Genomic DNA, 26,860 nt, shown 5'->3' on the forward strand with positions numbered 1-26,860 from the left:
GCAAGACTGCAGAGGCAAAGCCTGCCCTAGACTTAGAGTACAGAGGTAGATTGTAGTGCTTAGAAAAAGTATGCACTGAACCCCAAGTTGCAGGAACTCCCCTGAGGAAGGCCGCAGAAGTGGCAGCAGCTCTGGTGGAATGAGTCCGTATACTCCCTGAGATTTGCTTTCCATGATGAGAATAAAATCTGATTCCATGAGCAATCCATTTAGAAATGGTAGTTTTGAAATGGCTTTACCTTGGGAACTTGTAGCATAAGAAACAAACAATTGTTCTGATTTTCTGATGTCCTTGGTTCTGTTCAGGTAAAAACGTAGTTGACTGTGTACATCCAAGGAATGTAAGATCCTTTTCCCTTTATTTTGAGGAGTGGGGAAAAAGGTTGGCAAGTGGATAGTTTGATTTAAAGCCACTTTGGAAACCACCTTAGGCATGAAGGTAGGATTAGTCCTCAAAGGTACCCTGTCTTGATGAAAAATAAGGTTCCACAGCCATAAGAGCTTGTAACTCTGAAACTCTCCTGGCAGAGGTTAGGGTTAACAGGATAGCCGTCTTCCAAGATAAAAACTAAGTCAGAAGAGGCAGCAGGCTCAAAAGGAGGCAAGGTTTTTCCAAAACATAGTCGAGATCCCAAGCAGGAATGGGAGGAGATCTAGGAGGTCTTAAGTTCTTAGCTCCTCTGTCTCATGAGCTGGTGGGAAAAGATGGGAGGGTCTGTATTATGAGCAGAAATAGCAGAGGCATGTATCTTAATGGAAGAGAAAGAGAGACCCTTATGTAAGAGATCTGTCAAGTAAAGTAAAATTAAAGTAATGTTAGGAAGAAGAGGGTCAGAATCCTGAGCCTGCATCCAGGAACAAAATATTTTCCATTTTCCTGCACAAGATTTTCTAGTGCTAGGACGTCTGGCTTCTAAAATGACATCCATAACCTGCTTGGGCAGTAAAGAAGAAATCAAAGGTCCTAGATTAACCAGGCCGCCAGGCTGAGAGTTCTGACATGAGTGTAGAACCTGACCCTGATGTTGGGACAGAAGGTTCAGGGACTGAGGTAAAACCCAAGGGGGCTCCATGCATAGGTTTTTTAGAGTTGGATACCAAAACTGCAGAAGCCAATTTGGAGCCAGCAAGATTATCATCTTGGGCTTGTCCTGTTTTATCTTCAATAAAACCCGAGGAAGAGGCGGAAAGGCATATCCGAGAGGTTCCTCCAACTGAATGACAGGGCTTCCACTTTCCAAGCTTCTCTGTGGAAAGTCCTGGTGCAAAAATTCTGTAGTTGATTGAGATGGGATGCAAAGAGGTTTATGTGAGGACATCCCCAGACTGCTGTTACCATCCTGAATATTTTGGTGTCCAGCATCCACTCGTGTGGATCCGAAAGGTTTCTGCTCAGACTGCCAGGAAGTTTTGTTTCCCTGGTAGAAACTGAGCTTGAAGATCCAGATTGCAAGCTAGAGCTGTGTTCCATAGATCCATGGCTAGTCTGCAAAGGGGGTAGAAATGAGATCCCCATTGCTTGTTTATGTACCACAACTGTGGTGTTGTCTGTCTGTATTAGCAGTTGTCCTGGTTGTAAAAGATTCCTGAAGGCTAATAGAGCTTTCTGAACGGCTAACATTTCCTTTAAATTGATATGCAGGTGCTTCTGATCCTTTGTCCAAAGGCCCTGCAAACAATTGCCCTGAAAATGGGCTCCCCAAGCATAACCCGTGGCGTCCGTGGTTAGAATCTGAGTGGCAGGAGGCAGACTGAAGGGTTTCCCTTTTAGGGCACATGCCCTGGACCACCAAAGAAATTCCTTTTGAAGGCAAGGAAGGACGGAGATCAGTATGTCTAAACTGTGGCAATGTTGCCATACCCTTTTTTGTACCACTGTATTTTCCTCATGTGTAGTCTTGCATATGGTACGAGAAGGATGCAGGAGACCGGAGGCCATGTAACCCAAAGTCTGCAGGACTTTCCTTGCAGATAGCCGAGTTAGAGTTGCCAAGGTTCTGAAAGTTGAAGCCAGCTGTAATTGTTTTTCAGATGTCAGAAATGCCATCTGGTTTGTGGTGTTTAGAAGTGCACCCAGAAAAGTTATCTGTCGTGGTGGTGTCAAATTTGACTATGTTCACAGAGAATCCCAGGAACTTGAGGAGGTTCTGTACAAATTCTAGATGCTGGAGTAAGACATCCTTGCTGTCTGCCTGAATTAGACAATCGTCCAGATAAGGGTAAATTTGAATTCCATTGAGTCTGCAGTAAGCTACTACTGGAGCCAGGTGAAGACCCTGGGCGCAGTAGACAATCCAAAGGGCAGTGCAGAGAATTGAAAGTGCCTCGATCCGGCCTTGAACCGGAGGTATTTTCTGCGATCCTGCCTGATAGGAATGTGTAAATATGCCTCCTTTAAATCCAAAGTTACCATCCATGCATCTTTGGACAGCATTGGAAGTAGCTGCTGTAGAGTAAGCATCTTGAATTTTGAAATCTCTAGAAAGGTGTTCCAAGACCGACAGATCCAGAATTGGTCTCCATGAGTTTTGCTTCCTTGGGACTACAAAGAGCCTAGAGTAAAAACCTTTTCCTATCTCTGAAAGAGGAACCAGTTCTATGACATTCATAGCCAAAAGAGCTCCCACCGGGTTTAAGGCCTCCGTCCATTGAGGTTTTGGAAGGTCTGGCCATCCGCTTGGCCTTGGCAAGGTATGAAAATAGAATTTGTAACCTCTTAAAACCACATCCAAAACCCACTTGTCTTGGGTTATTTGAGTCCAATTTTGATAAAAAAAGAGAGAGTTTTCCTACGAGAGGGGCTTCCAGGCAAGAAGTTCCTGTAGCCCAGAGGGAGTCATTGAGTTTGTTTCCTTTGAGATTGTGACCCGACCTCTACTACCCTAGGGGTGGAAGCAGTCCACTGTCTTGGCCTATAAGCAGCTTGTGTTTGAGGCCTCCCTCTGGAGTGTCTATATCTACCCCTCTGAGGCCTGTCTGAAGTGGGAAAAGACCAATTTTTTTGAAGGCCAATTCCTGCTAAATCTAGGTGGCTGTACTTGTATGGATGGATTTCGCCTTATCCTCCATCTCTTCAGCTTTTGATCCAAACAAAACATTATGCTGAACAGAAGCATCCAATAATTTAGCCTTTACTTTTTCAGGTAAATTTTGTTCCTTTAGCCATGCATGCCTTCTAATGACTGTGCCAGAGACCGCAGCCCTACAAAAAGCCTCCAAGGCATCAAATCCACAGTGTAAACCATGCTTCCCAACCTGTTCAGTGGCATGCAATAAGTCATGTAATTCCTTATCTGCACAGGCAGAAATGGAAGTAAGCTTTTTAAGACAGACAAGAGAAATTGCTGGTATTTAAGCATATGAAATTGACAGTTTAAAGCCCTAATTGACAAAGTAGCAGAAGTGTACACCTTTTTGCCCCATCTTTCTAAGGATCGAGAATCCTTTTCAGTAGGAATGGGATTTTTGGCAGAAGTGGCCTTAACCCTTAACTCCCTTAGGACCTTGAGAAATGGTTTCAGGGTCAGCAGAAGGGTTCTTGTATAAAAACTGATGGGAATCAGGAACCCTGTAATATCTATCAGGCTTAACAGGAGCAGGAGGAAAAGAGTCAGGGGTTAAGTTAGCCTCCGAAAAGGCATCATCCACAATATCCACAACAGGAGGAATAGCCAGGGGTCTATGTTGGGGAAGAAAATCCCTCAGTCTTTTCTTTGATTCCAAATACTCCTGTCCTTCCCAGTGGAAATGTTCCCTCATTTCATGCAAAGTTTCCCCAAAAGAGAAATCCTCAGGGGGAGAAGCTGAAGGAATGGATTCTTCAGCATCAGAATCCTTATAAGGAGAGAAAGAATATTCCTGATCAGAAGAAGAAACTGAGGAACAGAAGCCTGATCAGAGGAATCATAATAAACATCCTGCCTTGGCCTTTTGTCTGGAGGGGGATGTGAACCCCTAATCATAGCAAGTAAATCCTCCGCCATCTTGAGTAACTGTTTCTGTGACTTGGGAGTCGGTTCAGAAGAGGCCTGTGTTGAAGTCTTTGATTTAGGAGGAGTCTTTGCCGTTACTATTAGCAGAGTAGGCCTGAAAACCCCTTCGGAAGCCGGTACCTGCACAGCGGCTCCGGACCCATCCGAAGGAGCAAATATTTAAAGGACTGGTTGGCTCCTCATGAGAGTCCATTTCGGCCGTCTGTTGAAAAGCGCCTCACTGACTATGGCCGAACCTGAAGCTGGCTCCGCTTGTGCGCTATCAGATTTGGACCTCGGAGGCCTGTCTATCCTTGCGACGTTTGTGAACTCCGGTAGCCGGGACAGTATCCGACATTTTGTAGTTAATGTGCCTACCGAAGTAATGAAAAGCAAAATCGTACCTTCGCTTAATTGTACGTTGATTGAATCTAGCACAAAACAGACAACTAGCTACGTCGTGGTCAGGGCCTAAGCAAGGAATACAGTAAGAATGAAAATCCTTGAGGTATTTGCTTCCCACATGAAACGCAATTAACTTTTTCTGACATCGGTGTGGAGCAAGAAAAAAGTTTCCCCAACGGGGTACTTGGCTTTGAGTGGAGAAGAAAGTCTTCGGACCGAAGTATATCAGAAAAATTAGTCAGGAGTCAGCCGACCGGCACTTGCAAACTGCTATCACCGCACGGCAAGAAAGACTGGAGAAGATGGTGTCGGCTGTCAGTTCTGTACTCCTGGCGCTCTGACGTCAGGGAGTGTGGTTGAACAGCAGACGCCGGACCCAGACTTTGGGATTCTGGCCAACCAAGGGCTGCCTGCCGGCAGGGGAGAACCCTACAGTCATGACTGCAACAGTGAAACGCAATGAACATCGGGCCAAACTGGATTCCGAGAAAGCATCAACAATGTCTAGTACAGGAGGAATAGCCAAAGGCCTATGCTGAGGTAGAAGGAAATCCCCAAGCCTCTTTTTTGAATCAGAAAATTCCTGGCTTTCCCAGTGGAAATGCTCCCTTAGAGTATGTTAAGGTTTCCCCAAAAGAAAAATCCTGAGGAGGGGAAGCAGAGGGAATAGAGTCCTCTGTATCAGAATCCTCGGCAAGGACAAATCCAGGTCATCAGAAGTCAGAAAAAACACAATCCTGATCAAAAGATTCATAATCAAGCTCAGTCCTAGGCCTCTTAGAAGGGGGGGGGGTTGGCTACCCAGTCCTAAGCGCCTCTCAAAAGGGGGGGGGGGGGGTTGGCTACCCCTATTAAGAGTTATTACATCTCCATTCTCTTTTTTTTTTTGCATAGAGGCCTGAGCATGTGGCCTGGGCATCTGTTTTTTAGACATGGACTGAGAAGTCCGTAGGCCTGAATACACCCTCAGAAGCCGGTGAATGCACAGCAGCTCCAGACCCATCCAAGGTAGAGACATCCGCAGGTTATATAGCTGAAGCATCTCATGGCATACCAGACTCTGAATGGGTCTCAGTAGAGGCCTGCGATTCGGGTATCAGGGGCCTGCGGAGTACCAGCAAATTGTCGTCGGCAGTTGAGGACCTCTGCGGTCTGTCTTTATCTTTGCGTTTTTTCGGAATCCCGGCAGTCTGATGGCTAACCGACATTTCTGGATAATTAAACAGAGAACCGAAATATTTAAAGGCAAAAATATATAGACGACTGATAGTGTGCTGATTAAAGCACAAAACAGACAGCAAGGTACGTCGTGGCTAGGGCCTAGGCAAGGAATACAGTACGAATGAAAATCTTTGAGGTATTTGCTTTCCACAAGTAATGCAATTATAAACTTTTACTGACATCGGTAAGGAGCAAGAAAAAGTTTCCCCAACAGGGTACTTAGCTTTTAGTTGAAGATTTCGGTTCTGAAACTCAGAAATGAAAATTTCAGGAGTCGGCCGACTGGCACTTATGAACTGCTGCTTCGGGTACAGCACAGCAAGAAAGCCTGATGCAATGGCGTTGGCTGCATGTTTTATACCCCCGACGACCTGACGTCATGGAAGAAGGGGACAGCAACTGACACAGGACCCAAGACTTTGTTAATCAGGTCGACTGAGGACAACCTGCAAGCAGATTACTAAAATGTAATGACTGCAACAGTGAAACATGAAGAACATCGTGAAGTGTGCTTTTGAAAAGTTTTTCACGGTGGTTTCCTTGATTGGGGGTGGGGGCGGAATGTGGATGTCTATGGTCTGATCTAACCAGCAAGGGTTTGACCTCCGGTGTAGATGTTGTAGATCCCATGTTGGTGATGACCAGGTCCAATGTCACCTCTGGTGGGGGTGTTGACCAGTTGATCCAGGGCGTTCGAGTTTATAAATTCTAGGAAGCGTTGGGCAAGGGAGTTGGTACTTCTTCTCTCAGTTAATGTTTGGGTAATTGAAATCACCCAATATTAGGGCGTTTGGTAGGACCTTCATATTTTCCAGCGTCTCCAGAAACACGGAAAAGGGGTCCTGGGTCATGGTGGGTGATCTGTAGCAAGCTACAATTTGAATTACATTTTGCCCATTGTTAGCTGCACATGGAAGATCTGAGGCATTGTGCTGTGCCACTAACCTGGAGGCGTAGGTATCTTTGATAAATATGGATACACCCCCACCCTTTGGTGTTTTGGTCTGGGTTCTGTGGCCGAAAAGAATGGTATGAGTTATAGCCTGGTAGTGCTAGGGTGCTCTCAGGAGCCTTAAACCAGGTTTCTGTTACTGCACAGATATCTATGTTCTCCATATTGAGGAGTGCCTCAAGTGCATGCTTACTTCTGACGTTGAGTAGCATAACCCTCATGGTTACTTATGCTATTTATGGTGGGTAGGTTTGTCTTTTGAGCCGTGCCTAAAAAAGGCACTATGTGGGTGGCAAAAGCCTTGGCCAGTATTCGAAAGCCTAAGGGTGACAGGTGCAAGCAAGCCATCTCTTGCGAAGCAACATGGCTTATCGACCATGTCATCCCAGGTGGACAAGGGAGTTGGAGAACAACTTACAAAATTTGAAAAAGGAGAGCTGAAAAATCTCGAGATTCCCTGCATCAACTTACCCCTCTCATCACACTTTTGACGACCTCTACAACATAGGAACATCTCTATCCTAAGGAGAATTTTTCACATCTGCTAGGTTGAGAACATATGCAGGTAAACCTCAAAAAAGTAGCAGTTACGAAAGTCCTGGAAGTATTAGTCATACATAGTAAACAATGAGTTGTGACTTAAAATTTAATTTTTTCCACAAAAAACTGCAAACAAAATATTCCTTATATGTTCTCAATTAGTAAGAATAAACTTCCAACATACAAGCCTGACAATTCAAAAATCAAAGCTGCAGAAGCATATACACTTTCCCATACTTAATCTTCCCATCACTGTCAAGAAAGACTAGAATTAACTAAACATTTAGCAGCAGCAGGATCAACTAAAGCTACAGCTGCTAGGTCAGGTTTGGGTAGTCTATAAAAACTTGGGCAGCAAAACTGCAGGTAGTTACACCTCCGAAAGAGGACAACGGAGAAATGGATGAAGGTTCTGGAAGTTTCTTCTGTAACAGACAGCATTTTTCTAAGAGACTCTTACCATAACGTCCCATCTGTGTTGTCAATCTTCACTTATCCTCGACTGTGGACTGTTCAGAGCCTCAGAAAAGACTAAAGACTGACTATTATTTCAGCTAGAGCCTTCCAAACTCTTGAGCTAGGCTTTTACCCATAATGCTAATCTCAAAAATTAGCACAGAGTTTGCCTAAAATAGTGGCAGACAAAATGAGTGTACATACATATGGTTGACCGGGTATGGCCAAAAGGTGTGGCAATATCACAGAAATGTGATTGCAAGTGTTGCGAATCACAAATTCCCATCCCCTTTTTGACCCATGTTAGCACTCATTTTAAGAGTATAGAGCGATTGAAAATGTAGAATTCTGTTTTTACGACATTCTGACCATTCAGCGTTACGAGACTCGCTTAGAAATGTCAGCTAACTGTATGGTCAAACAATGTGCACTCTACCATATGAATGTAGAGACACAAATGCATCTCCCTAACATGAAGCCAGTCCTGGGAGAATTTGATCCACTAACAGCCTCAAGGCTGGGGGATGGAGGGAGGGGATGTCAAGGATTAGTGAAGATAAACACTGATGGAACGTTATGGTAAGACAACTTCTTTATCTGATGTTGTCCATCTTCATGTAATCCTTGACTCTGGGACAGTCCTCAGCTACCTAAATCTTGGGAGGTCAAGAATATCGAGTGTTAAAGGTATGAGGAGAATCCCAAGTGGCTGCTGTACAAATGTCATCTCAAGAGGCTGTGGCATGAAAAACTGCAAAAATTGCCACCACCGTTGAATGGGCCTTTACTTGACGTGAAAGGTGGAGCCCTTTCGACTGAAAGCCATTTCACCAAGGCAACCTTTGAAATTGGATTACCTAGAGAGAAAAAGGAAACAAATGATCAGAAAAATCTTACAGAACTAAACAGCTGTCTGGACGTCTAAAAGGGAGTACTCCCATTTACTGGAAAAATCAGGGAAGAACAGTAGATGAAGTGTCAGATATTAGATTGAGACTTTTTCAGTAAAAAGGATTGATTAATCCTAAGGGAGACCCTGTCTGAAATATGTAGGATGGTTTGCAGGACAAGGCCTGAAGCTCAGACACTCTTCTGGCAGAAGTGATGGCCACTAAAAATAATTTTCCAAGTCAGAAACCAAGTCACAAGTAACTGATGGCTCAGAAAACAAGGGACTGAAGAGCTAGTTTTAGGAGGAACGGGTTCTTTAAATGGAGGTCTTAACATTAGGGCTCCCTTTAAAAAGGCTTTACAAAGTTTGTGTGACATTAAGGGATGACCCATCAAATCAAACATGAAAGTTTGAGACTGCCGCTAGATGGACTTAACTGTTCAGGTAAAAGAATCGGACTGACAGAAGTTAGCCAAGAAATACAAAAACTTTACCAGGGGTCGTACAAGGATAAAATTTGTTCACAAGGGCCCAACTTGCACATTCTCCCCCATTTACTTTGATAGAGTTTCCTAGTCAAAAGGCTTTGATGGGCCACAATTTGACACGACAGGACAGCAAAGGGAAGGATGCCTAGCAATCATGGGTATTAGAGAATCTATGCCATGAGCTTAAGATGGAGATTCAGATGAACCATGCCCTCCAGATTTGACAGCAGATCTGAAGCTGGTCCAGTATAAAGTAATTTTACCATAACGTTCCATCGGTGCTCATCTTTGTTCATTCATTACTGATGGGTTATCTGTTCAGTCCTCTGAACTGAGCCAGCCAATATCAAGCTAGTGTCAGCCAAAAACTCTCGAGCCAAGGTCCTACCCAGAATGCTCTATTCAGTTACCGCAGATCGAATTTGCAAGTTGATAGATAAAAGAGGCCATGTCTGGTCATAACAGACCTACCAGGAAGTAGTACATGAGATCAATGAAGAACCTCCGGATGGGGGACAAAGGGTGGGAAGTAATGAATGAAAACACAGACGGAACGTTATGGTAAGACATAACTTCTTTATCTGATGCCGTTAATCTTCGTTCATTTCTTACTGACGGGACAGAATCCCCAGCTACCTGTATTCCTGGCTCTCATGGAAAGACATTCCTGAGCACCATGGAACCAAAGGAAGCTATACCTCTGGAGGCCAAGTCCAATTTGTAATGAAGAATAAATGTATGAGGTTTAGCCCAAGTTACACCTGAGTACATACCATTGAGGGAAGCCTTGCCATGGAAAGCTGCTGAAGTTGCCATAGATCTTGTAGAATGTGCTTAGACTCAGAGGCAAGGTAAGATTGTTTTTGTTGTAGATAAAGGTGACAATTTCTCAACCATGAAACCAATTTAACTTGATACAGGATGACCCCGTCTAGGACCAGAAAAAGCCAAACAGTTGGTCTGATTTACAGGTAGATTGTTTTGTCCAAATAAAATCTTACTGGTCTATGAACATTCAAGGAGTGTAAGCAATACTCTCCCTTGTTAAAATGGTTAGGAAAAAACACTGGATCAGTAGAGTGGGCGATGGATCGCTCTGACACCACATTTGGTAAAAAGGTATAATTGGTTCTCAGTGATGCACTATCCTTATGGAAGATAAAGTTTGATGCATAAGGCCTGAAGTTCTGACAATCGTCTGGCTGATGTGATTGCAATCAGAAGCAGTTTTCCGAGAGAGATCTTGCATCACAAGAGGACACAGGTTCAAAGAGTGGAACTGTTAAAGCTTGCAGAACCCAAAGCAAAATCCAAAGGTTGTACGGGTTTCTGAAGGGAAGTTTTAGGTGGACAACTCCCTTCAAGAAAGCGAGTGTGTGACATAAGTGAAGTATCTTGAAAACCAGTATGAAAATTTGAGAAGGCAACGCACACGGACAGTAGAAGCAGACACCCCAGAGTGGAAAAAATGTGATAAGTAATCTAATATCACCGGGATCGGGGCTAACAATGGGTCTATTTGCTTATCTGCTGCCCATAGAAAGAACCTCTTCCATTTAAGATTAGTCTGGTGGACGATTTAAGAGATGCAATAAGAATATTGCGCACACAGGTTTTCATGCCTGGCAATCCTAGGAAGTGGAGAAACCAAGCTGTCAGTTTCAGGGTTGTTAGATTGGGATGAATCAGACCCTGTGGGATATCAATGTTGGTGATGGATCCTCCATGGTTATCTAGCAGGTGAGGCCAGAGGAAGGGAAACCAGACTTGAGGTCAATATGGAGCAATGAGGATCACTTTGCTCTTCAACTGTCATGCTTTCTTTAGAAATCTGGAGATGAGGGGGAGAAGTGGATAGGCATAAAGAAGACCCTAGGGCCAAACGTGGACTAGAGCGTCCCTTGGTAACTGTCCCAGAGGGGGGATCAGGGCAAAGTAGTTGCTGCACTTGTAGTTGGTTGGAGAGGCTAATAGGTCAAAGCAAGGCTGGCCCCAGCAGTGAAGGATTTGTGCAGCTATCAAGAGGATTGAGGAACCACTCGTGAGGCTGTGTTCTACACCTGCTCAGTTTGCTCAATTCATCCACTATGTTGGGGCTCCCGGGAATATGCGCTGCAATCACAAAGTGGTTGTGAGCCATCGTCCATTGCCATATTCTCAAGGCCTCTCCTCATAACTGGTAAGATCTGGTGTCCCCTTGTTTGATGTACCAAATCCCTGACCTGTTGTCTTGCTGTATCACAATAGTCCCTGACAGAAGGATGGAGTGAAATGCTTGCAACGCTAAAAGCACAGTCCTCAGTTCCAGGACACTGACATGCAAAAGTTCCCTCGTCTCTTACCAGGTGCCTTGGACAGTTTCCCTGACATAGCCCCCCCACATCAGGGAGGCACCTGTGGTCATCTTGGCTATCGGTAGATGGGGGTGAAAGGGCGAGACCACTGTTGGGGATTTCGAGACCTCCACCAGAGTAAATCTTGTTTGCATCTGAGTCGCACTACAGATCGAGCAGGGGATTTGTGATGAGAGCAAGGGAGGAACTGGTCTTATTCTCTGAAATCTGTGTTCTGGAAGGGATGCTGTGCAATTTGTGTCCAACAGTACCCCCTATGAATTCCAAAGAGTGGGGGTTATGTTGGATTTCTCCCAGTTTATACTGATTATACTGACTCCCAGGCTTCGAGCCGTTGACAATATACTGCAAGGCTTCTTTCAGTAGACGCTTGGTGGGGACCGTAAGGAGCCAGTCGTCTAGATATGGTAACACCTGAAATCCTTGACGTCACAAGTGAGCGATAACCACTGCTGTGCATTTTGTGAAGACTGAGGGGCTGTAGAGAGACCGGAGGACAGAGATTGAAACTGGTAGTGACCGGCTCCTATACGGAAGCGGATATCTTAAGCGTTTGTCCATCTTTATGTGGTAATAAACATCTTGAAGATCTACAGAGCACATCCAATCATCTGCTTCCAGAAGAGGAAGGATAGACCGAATCCTGACCATCCAGAATTTCTCTGTTTTACAAATTAGTGTATCGAGATCCAGAATCTGTCTCGAGTCCCATCTTTTTTAGCACTAAAAAGAGCCTAGAGTAAAATCTAGATCCTATCTGGTCTGGGGGGGGGGGGGGGGGGGGGTTGTCTGGATAACACTAGTGTAGCTGCTTTTTGGATTGTGTGTGCTGCTGTTTTCCTTTGGGTGGAACATCGGGTAACACTCTTGAGACTGGGCAAAGATGGAAGGGGATGTGATATCCTCTGAATATAATCTGTTGTACCCAGTTATCTTGCAGGGTACAAGGAGAAACAACCCCGACTGCTTCCCGAGGTGAGCAGTCGGGCAACACTGGAGCGTTGATAGGGATGGCCAGAGAATCTCGAACCCCGGTTTCAGATCTCCTCTGTCCTGAAATGGGAGTTTTCTGCCTCAAGGGGAAAACGCGGCATGTGTATCCCAAAAGAACCCAGTGATTTCTAGCCAATTTCGGGAATACAACCTCTGAAGGAGTGGTGTCTGCAGACAAGGTCTTGCCATCTTGTTCACACCATGCCAGCATATAGTTCACTTTAGGGCCAAACAAAGAAGCGGCCTCTCTGGGGACAATCATGAAGGGAAACCTTAAAGGAGTTTGCAAAGTCACAAAGGTAAATCCAAGCTTAACGTCTGGCAACTATACCTGTGCCTGCCGCTCTAGCTGCCTATTCCATTGCGTGAGAAATAAGATGGATGGAAGAGTTGGAAATGGACTCTAGGGTGGCTATTTGAGTTACATGCTTACATGCCTCCAGCTTCCACCCACAACATATCATCCAGAATATACCGAAATCTCAATTTTTAAGAGCCAGAAGAATTTGTTCCAACCAACAGTCCTATACAAACACTCGGGATGACCTTGCCCATAGATTTTTAGAGAGGGGTTATCGTCCATGTACTGTGAATTTGGCAAAAAGGTGGGCTTCCAACTTGAATAGGCAGGACTTATTGTGTTACAAAGACAGGAAGAAAGATGTGACAACAACCTATACGATTGGTTACTACTTATGGACGGAACTCAAAGGGCTTTATTAATATTATTCAGAGGCATTGGAATGTCTTGATGGCAGAAGAAAAACTTCACCCTTTCCTTAGAGATAGATGTTCTTTCTCATTTAGAAGGGGACGTACAATAGCTTCTAGGCTCAGTCATTACAAGAGACCTTCTTTTGACTCCACAGTGTCCACTCAAACATCTCTTAGAGGGGGACCAGTTTTAGGATGCATTCCATGTGGCCATTGTTCATACTGTGTCCGTGTTTTACACACCCGGGAATTTAGCAGTAAAAATACCTCTGATTTTTTACATTAAATTCTGGGCCAATTGCAGTACGGAGTGGGTCATCTATTTGGTGACCTGCACATGTTCTGCTTTTTATGTGGGTCAGACTTCTAGATCTTTTCGCCTCAGAATCTGTGAACATCTTAGCGATATCAAGAATCAACGCCCCAATAATGCTCTATACAAACACTCTGAAACATATTACAGCTTCTTTCAAGTTTGTTATTATTGATCATGTTAAAGGTGTTTGTAAAGACAAAAAAAGTTGGCATGATGTGCTTAATTTTAAAGAAAAGAAATGGATAGTCAAACTTGGAGCTTTATTTCCACCTGGTCTTAATGACCAACTTTAATTGTTAAATATCTGTTTTGATTGGTTCTTAGGTCATTTACCCAGGTATATATACATAGACACTGGGTTGTGAACATTTTGAATGTTTATCACCGGTTTGGATTTACCACTGACGTGTTATTCAGAGGATTTTTCCCTTGTGTTTCAATAAACCATTGAATTTTGCACTTTCTACACTTGCTGGTTTTGTTCTCTGGATTTTGGTTTATATTGCCGCGCAAGGGTTCCACTTGCATCTGCGTTTGGACTGGCTATTTGAGTTGCCACATTATCACGGACTTTGTCAGAAACAGCTCCTGCCAAGGTTTCAGAGAGCTGGCTGATAAAATCTTGCTGATGCCTGGTAAAATGTGCCAAATAATTCAAAGACCTTACGGCAAAGGGCGATGAAGCAAACTCACACTTCCCTAATCTGTCAATCGACCTCTACCAAACCCTTCTTAGTAGCAGCTGCCACCACCATAGAGAGTCTACTGAGAGACCACGTGCCCAGCGGGGGTGTTCTGTCGGGGGGGGGGGGTCATCGCCATATCTTATCTGACCTCTTAGTTATTGCTTCCATGGTATCAGGCGCCTTCCATGCGTGCTGCACGATGAACTTGACGAGCTCATCGGCAAGCAGGGTGACCCAGGAGGTAAGGGGCCGGCAAGAAAAGCTTGCAGGAACACTGATTCCACAGAGGAAGAATTAGAGGGCTTCCAGTCACTCCTCCCTCCCTCCAAGGATCTCGAGGATGTCACCAAAAGGACACCTCAGAGGGTGACAGTGAGGACCCTTCCACATCAAAACATGTATCTTAAGTCAAGGACTCCTCAGTGGAGTCCATGTGCTTCCTCTTGAACAATGCTTTGCGGGACGCTTCCTCAGTGGGAGGTTCTGGGGAAGACTGCAAAGAGGGGGGGGGGTCTCCTGAGGATGAGAGACCTGAAGCTCTTGTGCCTAGTGTCCGGGGGGGTTTGAGGGTTGTGGCAGTTGCAGCACAGGGGGAAAGAGGACCAACAACTGAGCTTTGCTAGCAGAGGCAAGCGCGCTTCTCCTGGAACAGAGCACAACCTCAAAACCTGGCGTCACACCCCACCGAACCTGCCCCCAGACCAAGAGTCTGAAAAGGACCATAAACCGCTTGAGAACATCCCTGGAAGGTGCCATGGGGGGGGGGGTCTGCATGGAGCCTGGAATGCCCTCCCCAACGACACAGCCACTGGTCTAAGAGCCAGATGCCCAGTGCACACAGGGCCACAAGGACGACTGGTTCCAAAGTGAGATTCACCATCAGAATCAGGAGGAGGGACACCGCTGTTGAGACTTAAGTAGAAGTCAAAGGAATATACGTAGGGGTTTGAGGCAAAATACGCTCACCTGAATGAGGGAATGTGGACTTGGGTCGAGACAGACCTCTGGCCACAAGCAACTGGTCAACAAGCCACAACACATCCTGCTCAGAAAGACTCTTGGTTGACCTCATGGAGAAGGCTGATGGCGATTCTGGCCTTTCCAGGAAAGGACTATACTGTTTGCAAAAGGATCCAATGAAGGGGAATATTTGGTCCTTGCTAGTTCAATAGTTGCAGAGCCCAGAAGTCTGCACCGAAGAAAATGGTGTGCAACAGTCTGCATCGGAGAGGTCTGTGCCATGGTAGTTAAAGGTGTCTGCATCGTAAAGGCAAAGGTCTGCCTTGAAGGGTACGGTGCCATAGTGGAAAGTGTCTGTACTGGCAATAAGCACTGCGTAGAGAAGGAACTGCAGCACAGTGAACAGAAGAGTCATACTTTGAGCAGAAGGTGACTGGACCAATAGTGCCAAAGAGGAGTGAACCTGTATTGACAGTGCCATTAGGGGTTGCAACAGAACTGTTGGAACCGTAGTTATCTGCACCGGGAATTCCGGTGCAGATATCGATAAAGGAGACATGGCTGTAGTAAAGATCATTTGGGGGCAGTGCAGAGCCTAGAGCACATGGCAGTAGTAATCAATTTCACCTTCTTGTGAGTCAACTCCCTACGATCGCCGGAGGGAGAAGGGAGCGACTAAGAAGAGGAAGAACACCTCTTGTGGGGTTTAACAGGAGGGGTGAGCATTCAGACCCAGAAATAGCCTCAGAGAAAGGAGATCTTTCAAAATGAACTTATTCTTCCTCTCGTTGAGAGTCCTGGTAGAGAAGTTTTTACAGATCCCACACGGAGGATCTACAGTTAAGTGAGAGACATTAAGACAGTAGACCAGTCACTGCCATCAGAAAGTGGTAACTTACGGCCGCATTCCTTGCACTGCTTAAAACCAACTGAACTTTTCTTCTCAGAGCGGTTGTGGAGAAGCACAGTAGCAAAAGGAAGAATAACTGCTACCCAAGAAAAGGGTAGAGAGAAAAAAGATTACAAACAATGGTAATGGAGAATTACCACAAGGTATGAAAATAGGGTAATAAAGGGAAAACACTAAAGTCTAAAGTGTGCGATAGGATAGGAAAATATTAGAACAAACTTGAGAAAACTTTAAGAGCAATATATAAACTCTCAAAATTATACACTTAGCTGAGAGTGGCTTGACACAGCTGGATCGCAGCAAGGTTGGCTCCAGTGACAAAATCTTCACCACTACAGATTGAGACCACTCATGAGGAATGAGGTCCCCAAAATATGTGCTGCCATGTTATGTACTCACCATAACGTTCGATGCATGTAGTCCATCTTGCCTCATTCTTACCCGTGGATTTGGCTCCGACTCAGCCATACTCTAGCTCAAAGTCTTTCAATTACCTGGGCTAAGAGGTATCCCATACTGCACTGCTCCCTTTCCCCAGATCTTGTTTGCTGCAAGCTCAAGTCACACAATCACTCCCCTTCATCCACATGACACAAAGGAAAAAATATTCCAATAATGAAAGGGAGTACTGAAACCATAACTAACCTTTAGGTCCTCCAGGATGGGGGATGGAGAGGGGGGTAATGCGAGGCGAGATGGACTACATACATCGAACGTTATGGTGAGTACTTAACTTCTTGATGTTATGTAGACCAATCTCACCTACATTCTTACCTGTGGGACAGCATCCCCAGCACCTGAACCCTGGGAGGCTCAGTGGAAAATACTGCTGAGCACTGTGGAACCAAAGGAAGATCTGCCTCTGGATACCAAATCCAATTTGTAGTGAGTAATAAAGGTGCGAGGAGATGCCCATGTAGCTGCAGCACAAATATCATCCATAGATCTCCTGGCCTGAAATGCTGTAGAGGTAGACCTAGATCGGGTAAGAACGAGCCTTCACTCTAAATGGTAAATCCTTACCACCCGAGGCATAAATGAAGGAAATACAACCAGACATCCATCTAGACAAAGTTACTTTGGAAACAGGAGACCCAATTTTGTTTTCTGAAAACGAGAAACCGCTGGTCTGACTTTCTAAGATCCTTTGTTTTATGTAAATAAAAGCATACTGCCTGTGAACATCCAATTGGTGAAATTTGAATTCTGCCCTATTAGAGAACTCTGGAAAAAATACGGGCAGTTCAATGGATTGGTTGAGATTACTAACCAAAGCCACTTTTGGCATAAAGGAAGGGTTTGGTCTGAGGGAAACCCTGTCCCTGTGAAATATCAAGTAAGGCGGTCTTACTGACGAGGCTTGGAGCTCAGACACATCTGGCTGAAGTGATGGCTACCAAGAAGATAGTTTTCCAAGTCAAATATTTCATGACGCAAGTAGCTGCAGGCTCAAAGGAGGAAGTGGTGAGGCATTGTAGCACAAAATTTAGATACCAAGGCATAACCAGTTCAAACACTGGAGGGCTAAGCAGCACAGTGCCCTTCAAAAATGCCTTACAAAGTATGTGCCATTAAACTGGGTTCATTGGCAACGTGAAAAGTGGAAATGGCCGCCAACTGGACCTTTATGGTAGCAGATGCTGAACCTTGATTGAAAAGCATGGAAAGAAATTCCAGAACTGAAGAGATCGGGGCCAAGGATCAATTTGCCTTTCATGAGCCCATATGGAGAATCTTTTCCATTTACTGAAAGAATCTTCCTGGTCGAAGGCTTATGGGAAGAAGAGAGTATAAACCACTTCCGGAGAAAAACTATGAAACCTGATCAGTGATGGAAGTGGAGTAGCCAGGCTGTCAACCGTTGGGTTTGAAGAGAGGGATGGAACTGCCCAGTAGGTCTGGTTGTGGGTGCGTCCATAAGATAGGGATGGAGAAAGGGGCCAAATTTGATGAGGCCAGTGTGGAGCAATCAGAATCAATTTTGCTTGCCAAGGATTGCGCTTTCTGAATAACCTTTGTCAGCAGAGGAACAGGAGGGAACAGAAGGGAAGGCATACAGTAGACCGGGGGGCCAATCGTGGACCAGAGCATCCCTGGGTGACTTCTCATGAGGGGGAATAAGGGTGAAGTAGCTGCTGCACTTGGTATTGAGGGAACTGGCAAATAGGTCGCAGCAAGGCTGATCCCATCTGCGGAAAATATGCTCCGCAACTTGACTGTTCAGGGACCACTCGTGAGGCATAATAGCAGCTCTATCACGTTGGACTTCCCCGGAATGTGCATTGCTACAAGAAAACGTTGGGAAGACACTGCCCACAGCCACACTCGCATGGCCTCTCTGCAAAGGGGATAAGATCTGGTTCCACCTTGTTCAGATACCATTGTCTGAGTGGATCGCAATAGTCCCGAGAGGAAGAAAGCTCTGAAGTGCTTGCAACGCTAGTAGCACTGCCCTCAATCTCAAAGACATTGATATGCAGATGTATCTTGCGTTCTTGTCACATGCCTTTGACTGTCCTGCCGAGATAATGCCCCCCCACCCCAATCTGGGAGGCATTCGTGGTCACTGTGGCAACAGTGTGAAGCCACCAGCGTAGATCCTGCTTGCACCTGTGATTATGAGATTAGAAAGCAGCATATTTTGTAGAGACCACTGAGCGAAGAGCATCCACTGAAGGAGCCTCATGTATAGCCCTGCAAGAGGGACCAGCATAATTGTTGAGGCCATTGTCCCTAACAATTTCAGAACCGTTTTTGCCTTCACTTTCTTTAAAGGGAGCAACAAGTTTACCTGTTGCAAACCTCAAATCCTTTGAGGTAAAAACGCCCTCATGTGCACGGTGTGTAACTCGGCGCCTATAAAGGTGACACGCTGTGGGGGCGACAAGGCAGACTTTTCCCAGTTTAGAGTGATACCCAATTGTTGACAGATTGATCATGGCGTCTGGTCTGTAGTAGTAGATGCCTGGTGGTGGCAGAGAGGAGCCAGTCGTCCAGGTACAGAAACAATTGGAATCCCTGACGTGTCAAGTGAGCTGTCACCACTGCCATACACCCTGGGGGCTGTGGTGAGACCAAATGGCAGGGCTCGAAATTGAAAATGACTGGCTCCCAGCCGAAGCGTAGGTGACTTCTGGATGTCCTGTCCATTTTTATATGGTAGTAAGCATCCTTGAGGTCGATGGAGCACATCCACACTGCTTTTCCCAACAATGGGAGAATAGATGTGACCATTCGGAACTTGACTTCTTCACATGGAGGTTTTAAGCAGCTGAGATCTAAGATGGGTCTCAGGTCGGCTGTTCTTTTCGGCACCAAAAAGAATCTGGAGCAAGTCCCTAATCTGAACCGGTCTGAGGGGACATGCTGGATGGCTCCTTTTTCTAGCAGCTTTTGAATTTCTGAAGCTGCGGAATCCCTTTGATTGGGTGAAACATCTGGGATGCTTTTCATCGGCAGGGGGGGGGGGGGGGGGGGGGGAGTGATGGGGTGGAATGTGATATCCTCCAGAAATAATTTTTTTAATACCCACTGGTCCTGAGTGATGTGCTGCCAGGCTTCTGGGTATAATGAGATGCGACCCCCGACTGGCTCCAGAGAAGCCCAGCCGGGCATCAGGAGCGCTGGTAGGAAGGACCACGAAAGGAGTCGCGGTCTCCCTGGTTATGCGGGCCTCCTCTGCTTCTAGGGTGACGTCTACTCGAGTTGCCACCCCCTCCCCTGGAGGGGGATTCACTTTGTGCGTCGGGGAAAAATCTCTGGGATTTCTTGAACCACATTCTCCCACCCTTCTGGCTCTTGTGATAAGGTCTAAAAGGCATGGAAAAATGGACTCCCACGGTGGACAGAGTTTTACCCTCTTGCTCGCACCTAGTGAGCGTCTTTCACCTTGGTTCCGAACAAGGAGGAACCATCAAAAGGGGCGTTGGTGAATAGGCCTCCGCAAAATTACAAAGGCGCATCCAGGAGAGACTCCGGAACCTGCTGCCCTACTCGCTCCTTCGGCTGCGTAGGAGATCAGCCTCATGGAGGAGTTAGCTATAGAATTTAAGGTAGACATCTGAACAGACTGAGCCACTGTCAGATGAGTTACCCTGCAGAGCATCTCCAAGCTCTTTCAGGAGATCTCTTTGGAGCCTTGTAAAATGTGATAAGTAATTCAGCGACCGCAGAGTAAAGGCAGCTGAAGAAAACATATGCTTTCCATACCGGTCCATGGTCCTAGACTCCTTGTCAGGGGGATGGACGGTAGATAAAGTCTCAGCCAGTTCCTTCTTGGCAGCAGCTGCCACCAAAATGGCATCTACTGGGACGCCTTTTGTAAGAACATCTTTGTCAGCAGGGGCGGACAGAAATTTGTTGCTTCACCTGGGGACTGGTTCCACAGTGTCAGGTGTTTCCACCCTTTGAACTCCTGGATCTGGTTTGTTATAGGGTGTGGGAGAGACCCAAGAGGCAGAAGGCTGAGCCCCAAAGGCCTTCAGGAACACTGACTCCTCTTCAGAGGGGGGTTTTGAGGGCCAGTGGCCTCTATTTCAAGATCTTTAGGATATCAGGAAAGGAAATATCCTCAGAGGACCCCTCTGATTCCTCGAGGTCAGTGTCTGACGTAAGAGACTCTTCCTGGGAGTCCATGTGCTTCCTCTTGCACGTTCTTTTTCTGGGGGGGGCTCCTCAGGCACAAACTCTGGTGAGCCCTCAAAAAATGGGGGACCACTCACGAGCGTCTCCTGAGGCCTTTGGTCTCTGCTGTCCAAAGATATAGGGCGATCAGAGACCGTTACCGGGGCTGGAGGGGGAAGAGTGTCAGAACTGTATTGATGCAGCAGCTGAGGATCTGGCCAGCACGCTCCATATGACCTTGAAAGCTGGTCCCCCCTGGCTCCGAAGATTGACTAACCGTGGAATCTCTCAGAGCAGAGGGGACAAGGTCCGAAGCACAGAGTGGGAGGCTGGGAGCCAAAGAGCGTCCCAAGGCCTCCCCTTCGGGTCCGATCAAGGAACCACGAGTCCTGGACCCTGTGGACAGAGCAGACAGGGCTGGAACTGAGCCAACAAGCTGGGATGGGCCACCGGAGCAGACCTAGAAGCATCATACAGAGCCGACCGCTCTGGCTCTGAAGGCTGGGATTTGCTTGGAGAATCTATTGACGATAGATGGGTGACTGGCTCCAGAGCACAGGGCTGGAGCCGAAAGCAATTTAGCCAACACCACACTATTCACATCTGCATCAGTGTGTCCTGGAGGACCTAGAGGACAAGGTGGGAGATCTAGAACTCCTCCCAGGAGGAGACCTGCAAGGAGGAGAGACTGGTCTAAAAACTGGAGACCGGCTCAGAGCTAGCATCTCTGTCACCGGCTCCGAAAAACTGGGAGCCAATGTAGGTCCTGTAGCTTCAGAAACTTCCTTCAGCAGCGAAGACAGTGGAGCAGAGGATGCCACAGTAGATTTGGTAACTTTCTCCAGAGGCTCCGATAGTAGACAGAGCCGGAGAACGTTTCTTTGCTTTATTTTGTTGAGAGAGGACTTGGCACTAGAAGACCTCTCCAAAATCTTCTTCAAAAGAGGGTTTCAGCAGACCCTTCAGTATCAATTTGTTCTACCATTCTTGAACATGAGGGCTGAACGCATAACAAAAAGCACAAGATTCCTGAAGGTGTACAGCCCCCAAACACATACCGAATGCCCATCGGTAATAGACATCTTGTACCCACATTTACACTTCTTGAAGCCCGAAGGCTTATGTTCTTTAGTATCTTTAGACTGTAGGCAGGATACTAAATACGACACCACAGACTAACCAGCAAAAAGCGCGGAAACAGTAACTAAAACTACAGACAACACACCAGGACCTCTAATTCAAACGGTCCTGATAGGACAGGACTAGGTCCTCTAACAGTCCTAGCCCAGAGGGGATAGGTACCTAAGCACAAGACAAACCAAGGGAGGACTAGGTCCTCTAACTGAAATGGGCCTAGCCCACAGGAAGATGGCTGACAAGATACCAGTAAAGTAGATAAAGAAACAGGAGTGCAAAACAGCTTAACCACAACACACACGCAGACACAGCTATGAAAATAGCTTTTGGAGCAAAAAATTAGTCAATTAAGACACAAAAGTTATACTTAGCCAGAGCCAAGAGCGAGACCGCGTCCGAGCTTTGCGAGCAGCAAATGAGATCTGGGGAAAGGGAGCAGTGCATTATGGGATATCTCTTAGCCCAGCCAATTGAAAGACTTCCAAGCTAGAGTATGGCAGAGTCGGAGCAGAGGTTCGGCTCTGAACCCAAGGGTAAGAATGTAGGCGACATTGGACTACATATCACCTATTGCCAAGGGCTTCTCTTGTGGGCACAAAATAATTAATTGCTGGCCTGAGAGAATCTCGTTGGAATGGAGCCACCATGAAAGATCCTGGTTGCAGCAACTGGTAGTCACAATTAAGACGGTTGATGCAGAGACCAGTGGGAGGCAAGGAGACATTGCAAAATTTTCATGAGATATCTTGCCTTGGGAACAAGAAATTGAAGCGGCCATCAAGCCTAATGCTTGTAGGACTAATCTGACAAACCTTTCTGCTTTGGATAATTTGGCCGACCTGAGATCTTATCCTCCGTAGTCTTTCTAGTGAAATAAAGCAATTCCTGTTAACATTGTCCAACCTCGCCCTGATGAATTATAATTGTTGAGAAGGCTAATTTACTGTGATGCCTAGAGATGCACAGACATGCAGAGTGTAATCTCTTGCCCATTCTGACACTTGGTGGTAGCAGTGAGAAGCCAGTCGTCGAGGTATGGAAAAACTTTACATCCTTGCAGTCTGAGATGAGCTGCAACCACTGCCATGCATTTGGTGAACACCCTGGGGGCTGAGTTGAGTCCAAAGGGCAGCGCTCTGAACTGGAAATAACTGGTTCAAAGCCAGAAGAGCAGGAACCTCCTGGAGCATTTGTCCATTTTTATATGGCAATACACATCCTGGAGGTCTACACAGCACATCCAATCGTTTTCAAAGAATGGAAGTACCAACTGTACAGAGACCATTTGGTTTGCAGAACTGCTTTGTTGAATTGGCGGAGATCAAAGATGGGTCTCTAGTCCCGTTTTCTTTTTGACACTAAAGAACTTGAGTAAAACCCAGACCCTATTTGGTTATGGTGGGACTTTTTGGATGTCTTGTCGAGCAGTTTCTGAACTGCTGCTTCCCTGTGACTGGGTGGAACACCCAGGACTTTTTTGGGGTTTTATGTATGGCAATGGGACATGGATATTATTCCCTAAACCCATTTGTCCGAAATTAAGTTGTCAGGGTTGTCAGGCTGGTGCAGGGAAAGTAGTCCCTCGACTGCCTCCAGAGGACAGCAAACAGGCCTCCACTTCTGGGATGCTGATAGGAAGCACCAGAGAGAATCTCTGGACCCCTGGTTCTGTATGCCACTTCTGCCTCTGGCACCTCGGTGAAATGGAATCTTTGCCACGTGAATCCCAGAAAGGCCATAGAGATATTTTTAAACCATAGTCTCCCACGTCTCTGGCTTCTACAGTAAGGAGTGGAGAAACGTACACCTATGGCAGAGAGTCTTCCCATACTTTTCACGTCTGGTGACTGAAGACTTTGGGGCCAAAAAGGGATGATACAGAGCGTTGACTACCGACTATAAAAGGCTCTGCAAAAAAAAAAAAAAAAAAAAAAATTCACACAAGAGCAACCAGGAATGCCTTCTAAAGGCTATGCCTGTACCCACCACTCTTGCCTGCTGCATGAGCAATCAGCCTCATGGATTAGTTAGAAACTGCTTCAAGGGTTGCGAGCAGAAAGGCAACTTTGTCCTATACCTCTTCAGCTACTGCTCAGGAGACTATATCAGATAGCTCTTTGATCAGATCCCTTTGCAACCTTCCTTCTTTGTTGTCACCCCTCTGTTTTAGGATGCCCCTGAAGGAATCATCTGGGGGGGACCTGGGGGAACATACCCTTCAAAGTCAGTATCTTTAGTGAAGTGGGGGGGGGGGGTGCCCGTAGAGAAAGCTACCAGGGTGGGTCCTACCTGGGTCATTTCCACTGTCTGTCCTGGGGATGAAAACGATGAAAGCTCCAGACAAGGAGATGTGGAAATCTGCCCCGACAGGGATGGCACAGACAAGACCACAATGGATAAGACCTTCTCCATAATTCGAAGGACCCCCCCCCCCCCGAAGAGGGATGACAGCCCGGAACCAAGGTCTCACTCTGCACTGAGATTACCCCCGAAAACATATGCCAGTCTCTCTCCTATAAAGGCCTCTGGTGCCAAAAGGCCGGAGGAACTCAAGGCAGCTCTTGGTACCAGAGAAAGTTGCTACCGAAACAGAGGGCTCCAATAGGGAGTTGTAGGAGGAATGAGCGGTGGTGTAGGACTGGTTTGACACCTCCAATAGGGAGTTTTAGGAGGAATGAGCGGTGTTGTAGGACTGGTTCGACGCCAGCTTGGCTAGGAACTGAAGCTAATCCCTCACAGTCAGGGGCAGAGACATCAATGAATGGGCATCAATGAATGGGCTTGGAGGTCTACCCTAAAAGGGATCAATTGAGGGACAGTACCTGGATCTGGGTACAGAGATCAATTGTTATTGCTCCAATACCAGTTCTTTTCTTGGTGCCAAGGAAGCTAAAGTTGGCTCTGAAATTTGTCTATGACTAATCTTTGTCTTTCGGTCTCGCTCATAGATAGGTATTAGGCTATTGGCCCTAGGGCCTATATAAGCCTAGCCAAAAAGGTACCCTGGCTTTCGCCACCCAAGAAAATTATTTTCATGTCGAGCAGAGGCCCAGATGTGGTTCCCAGGGTGAATTTCCTACTTCCCATCCAATCATATAGGTTCATAGACTGACACATCGGCACAGAAGGGTGTTTTTGAAACCTCCTTAGGGTGTTTCAAAACACATGGAACCAAAGGAGGATGTTTCTTAGAGGAGGATGATAAACAGACTTCAGGTTTTTGACAAAAATAGCCTCTTCAAAGTCGCTCTTCAAAAGGCTGTTAGGAATGAGCTCGTTCAAGTGTCCTAGTAAAGAAAAAGCATGACAAATATAACAGCTCTCCTGTAGATGAACTTTGCTTAGACAATACAGGGTACCTGCCCTTCCGAATTGTGCATTTTTACGACATTTGAGACGCCTTTTAAAACCTGAGGTGCACCTTTGGAAGACTTGTCTTTAGACTGCCTCACCAACCATAAAAGATTAGTCATACAAATTCTCAGACAATAAAGAGCTGAAAATGAGATAAAAATACCAACTATGGTAAAGAGAACACCTTTCAAGATAAAAAAAAGTACCAATAATACTACGAAGAAACTACAAACGGTAGTGTAGAGAGTGAGAAAGGGACACAAGGAAATTAGCTAATGACAGGGGGTTAAAAAAAAAAAAAAAAAAAAGATGTACTATAGGACAAACAAGGCCTTGGAAAAAGTATGCATTAAGATAAAGCCAAGGCTATGGAAATGTCGGAACGCATCCGACACAAAGCGGCAAATGAAATTTGAGGCAATGAGAGGAGCTTGTGGGTAAAAGCCTAGAGAGTTTGGAAGCTGCGAGCTAAAATAAACGGCAGAGTCTGTTCCACGGCTCAGAACAGAGCCCTCACTCAAGGAATACGTGAAGACTAACATCAGATCGAGGTTACCCCTGAAAACACAGTCACATTCCAGAAACAAGTCTCAGAGAAACACCCACACGGAGAGTCAAAACTGGGCTCTCCACAGTGTGGATCAGAAAACTGAGGAAAAACCATATACCTGTTCCTGCATCTTCCTGTTCAGACTCCGGATTTGAAATCTCTTCAGGAAGAGAGGAATCCCTCTTAACAAAACACTACCTTTAACAGCCTGAATCAAATAAGGAACTAGACCCAATAAACTACTTCTATCCAAAGAAAATGGAGTAGAAATATTCTTGGTTTCGCTGACAAGAAAAATGGGGACAATGGTAATGGTAGCAGTAGCCTCACCAGGAAGGAGTAAAACATTCTTAACCAAACAGGGAAGCCTTCCCTGCTCAGTCTCCCAGGGATGAAAGCACCTTCTTTCTTACTGCAGATGACATGGCTAACCCCTGGTCCATAACAGCTGTAGCTACTACACCACAGGAAGCTCACCACAGGAAGCTGTGGAAAAAGAGAAGTCCAAAAAACCTATGGTCTAGAAACTGCTAAAGTGTGGTGGCAAACGCTCTCTGCCTAACATTTTACTGTAGTGACTGGAAGAACAAACCACATGACTTGTAGTTTGATCACTGGTAAAGCCGAAAATGGACTTTTCCTGGGGAAAACAGGCAGCAAAAGCCACTAAAATTTTAAGTCTTTAAAAGTGACTTTCACATAAAACATAGTAAAAAGCACTAACAAGGGAAAAAAAAAACGTAAAAAAAGTGCTCCCGTTTAAAATACACGACCGTTTAAACTCCTAGCTTAAAAGAAAATTTAACAGGAAAAATACAACAAAAGGCCTTCCAAAGGGAACTTGTCTGCCCAACAAGGAAGAGCACAAACATTAGATTCGTGAAAACCCACAGAATAGCACTCAAACAGCAGGAAAGCTCCAAAGGGCTTCGCACCCAAGCCTGTTACTTTGGTTTAGCTCAGCCCGAGCAGACCAACAGTTGGGGTGTACGGAAGGTGCCTTGGAAGCCAGCCACTATATCTTTGCCAGGATATAACCTACATCCAAGGCTACTGCAGCTGTGATCAATACAAAAATGCCCAGCAGGCAATGTTAGCAGACAGTCGACATGTATACAAGTGCAATCTATGCCGTAAGGATGACTTGTGTATTAACACTGCATTAGACGCATGCAGACCGGCAGAAAGCATTTAACAGATCCTGTTTACTAAACACCCAAGTCTACTGACTTACCGCCCATAGGAGGTGATCCTCCTCCTCCTGGTCCATCTGGTTTGGGAGCTTTGCACTGATTGCACTCATTTCTCCATGAAAAATTCATATTCTCACAAGATCTG

The 26,860-nt window shown here is 45.9% G+C and overlaps 1 protein-coding gene across 4 annotated transcripts in view; it reads right to left on the reverse strand.

The window, feature by feature from the left end:
* FUS (FUS RNA binding protein) overlaps positions 1–26,860 on the reverse strand; it is a 99,512-nt gene that overhangs the window by 16,882 nt on the left and 55,770 nt on the right. For 2 of the 4 annotated variants that reach the window (XM_044086361.1, XM_044086359.1), the window contains one exon: positions 26,757–26,857. The exons of the other annotated variants lie outside the window; for them this stretch is intronic. In XM_044086361.1, coding sequence (XP_043942296.1) covers positions 26,757–26,857 — 101 coding nt within the window. The remainder of the gene's footprint in view (positions 1–26,756; positions 26,858–26,860) is intronic. 4 annotated transcript variants of the gene reach the window in all.

This window comes from Protopterus annectens, chromosome 10.part0 (assembly GCF_019279795.1).
Source record: "Protopterus annectens isolate FY-2018-M chromosome 10.part0, PAN1.0, whole genome shotgun sequence".
Classification (NCBI taxonomy): Eukaryota; Metazoa; Chordata; order Ceratodontiformes; family Protopteridae; genus Protopterus; species Protopterus annectens.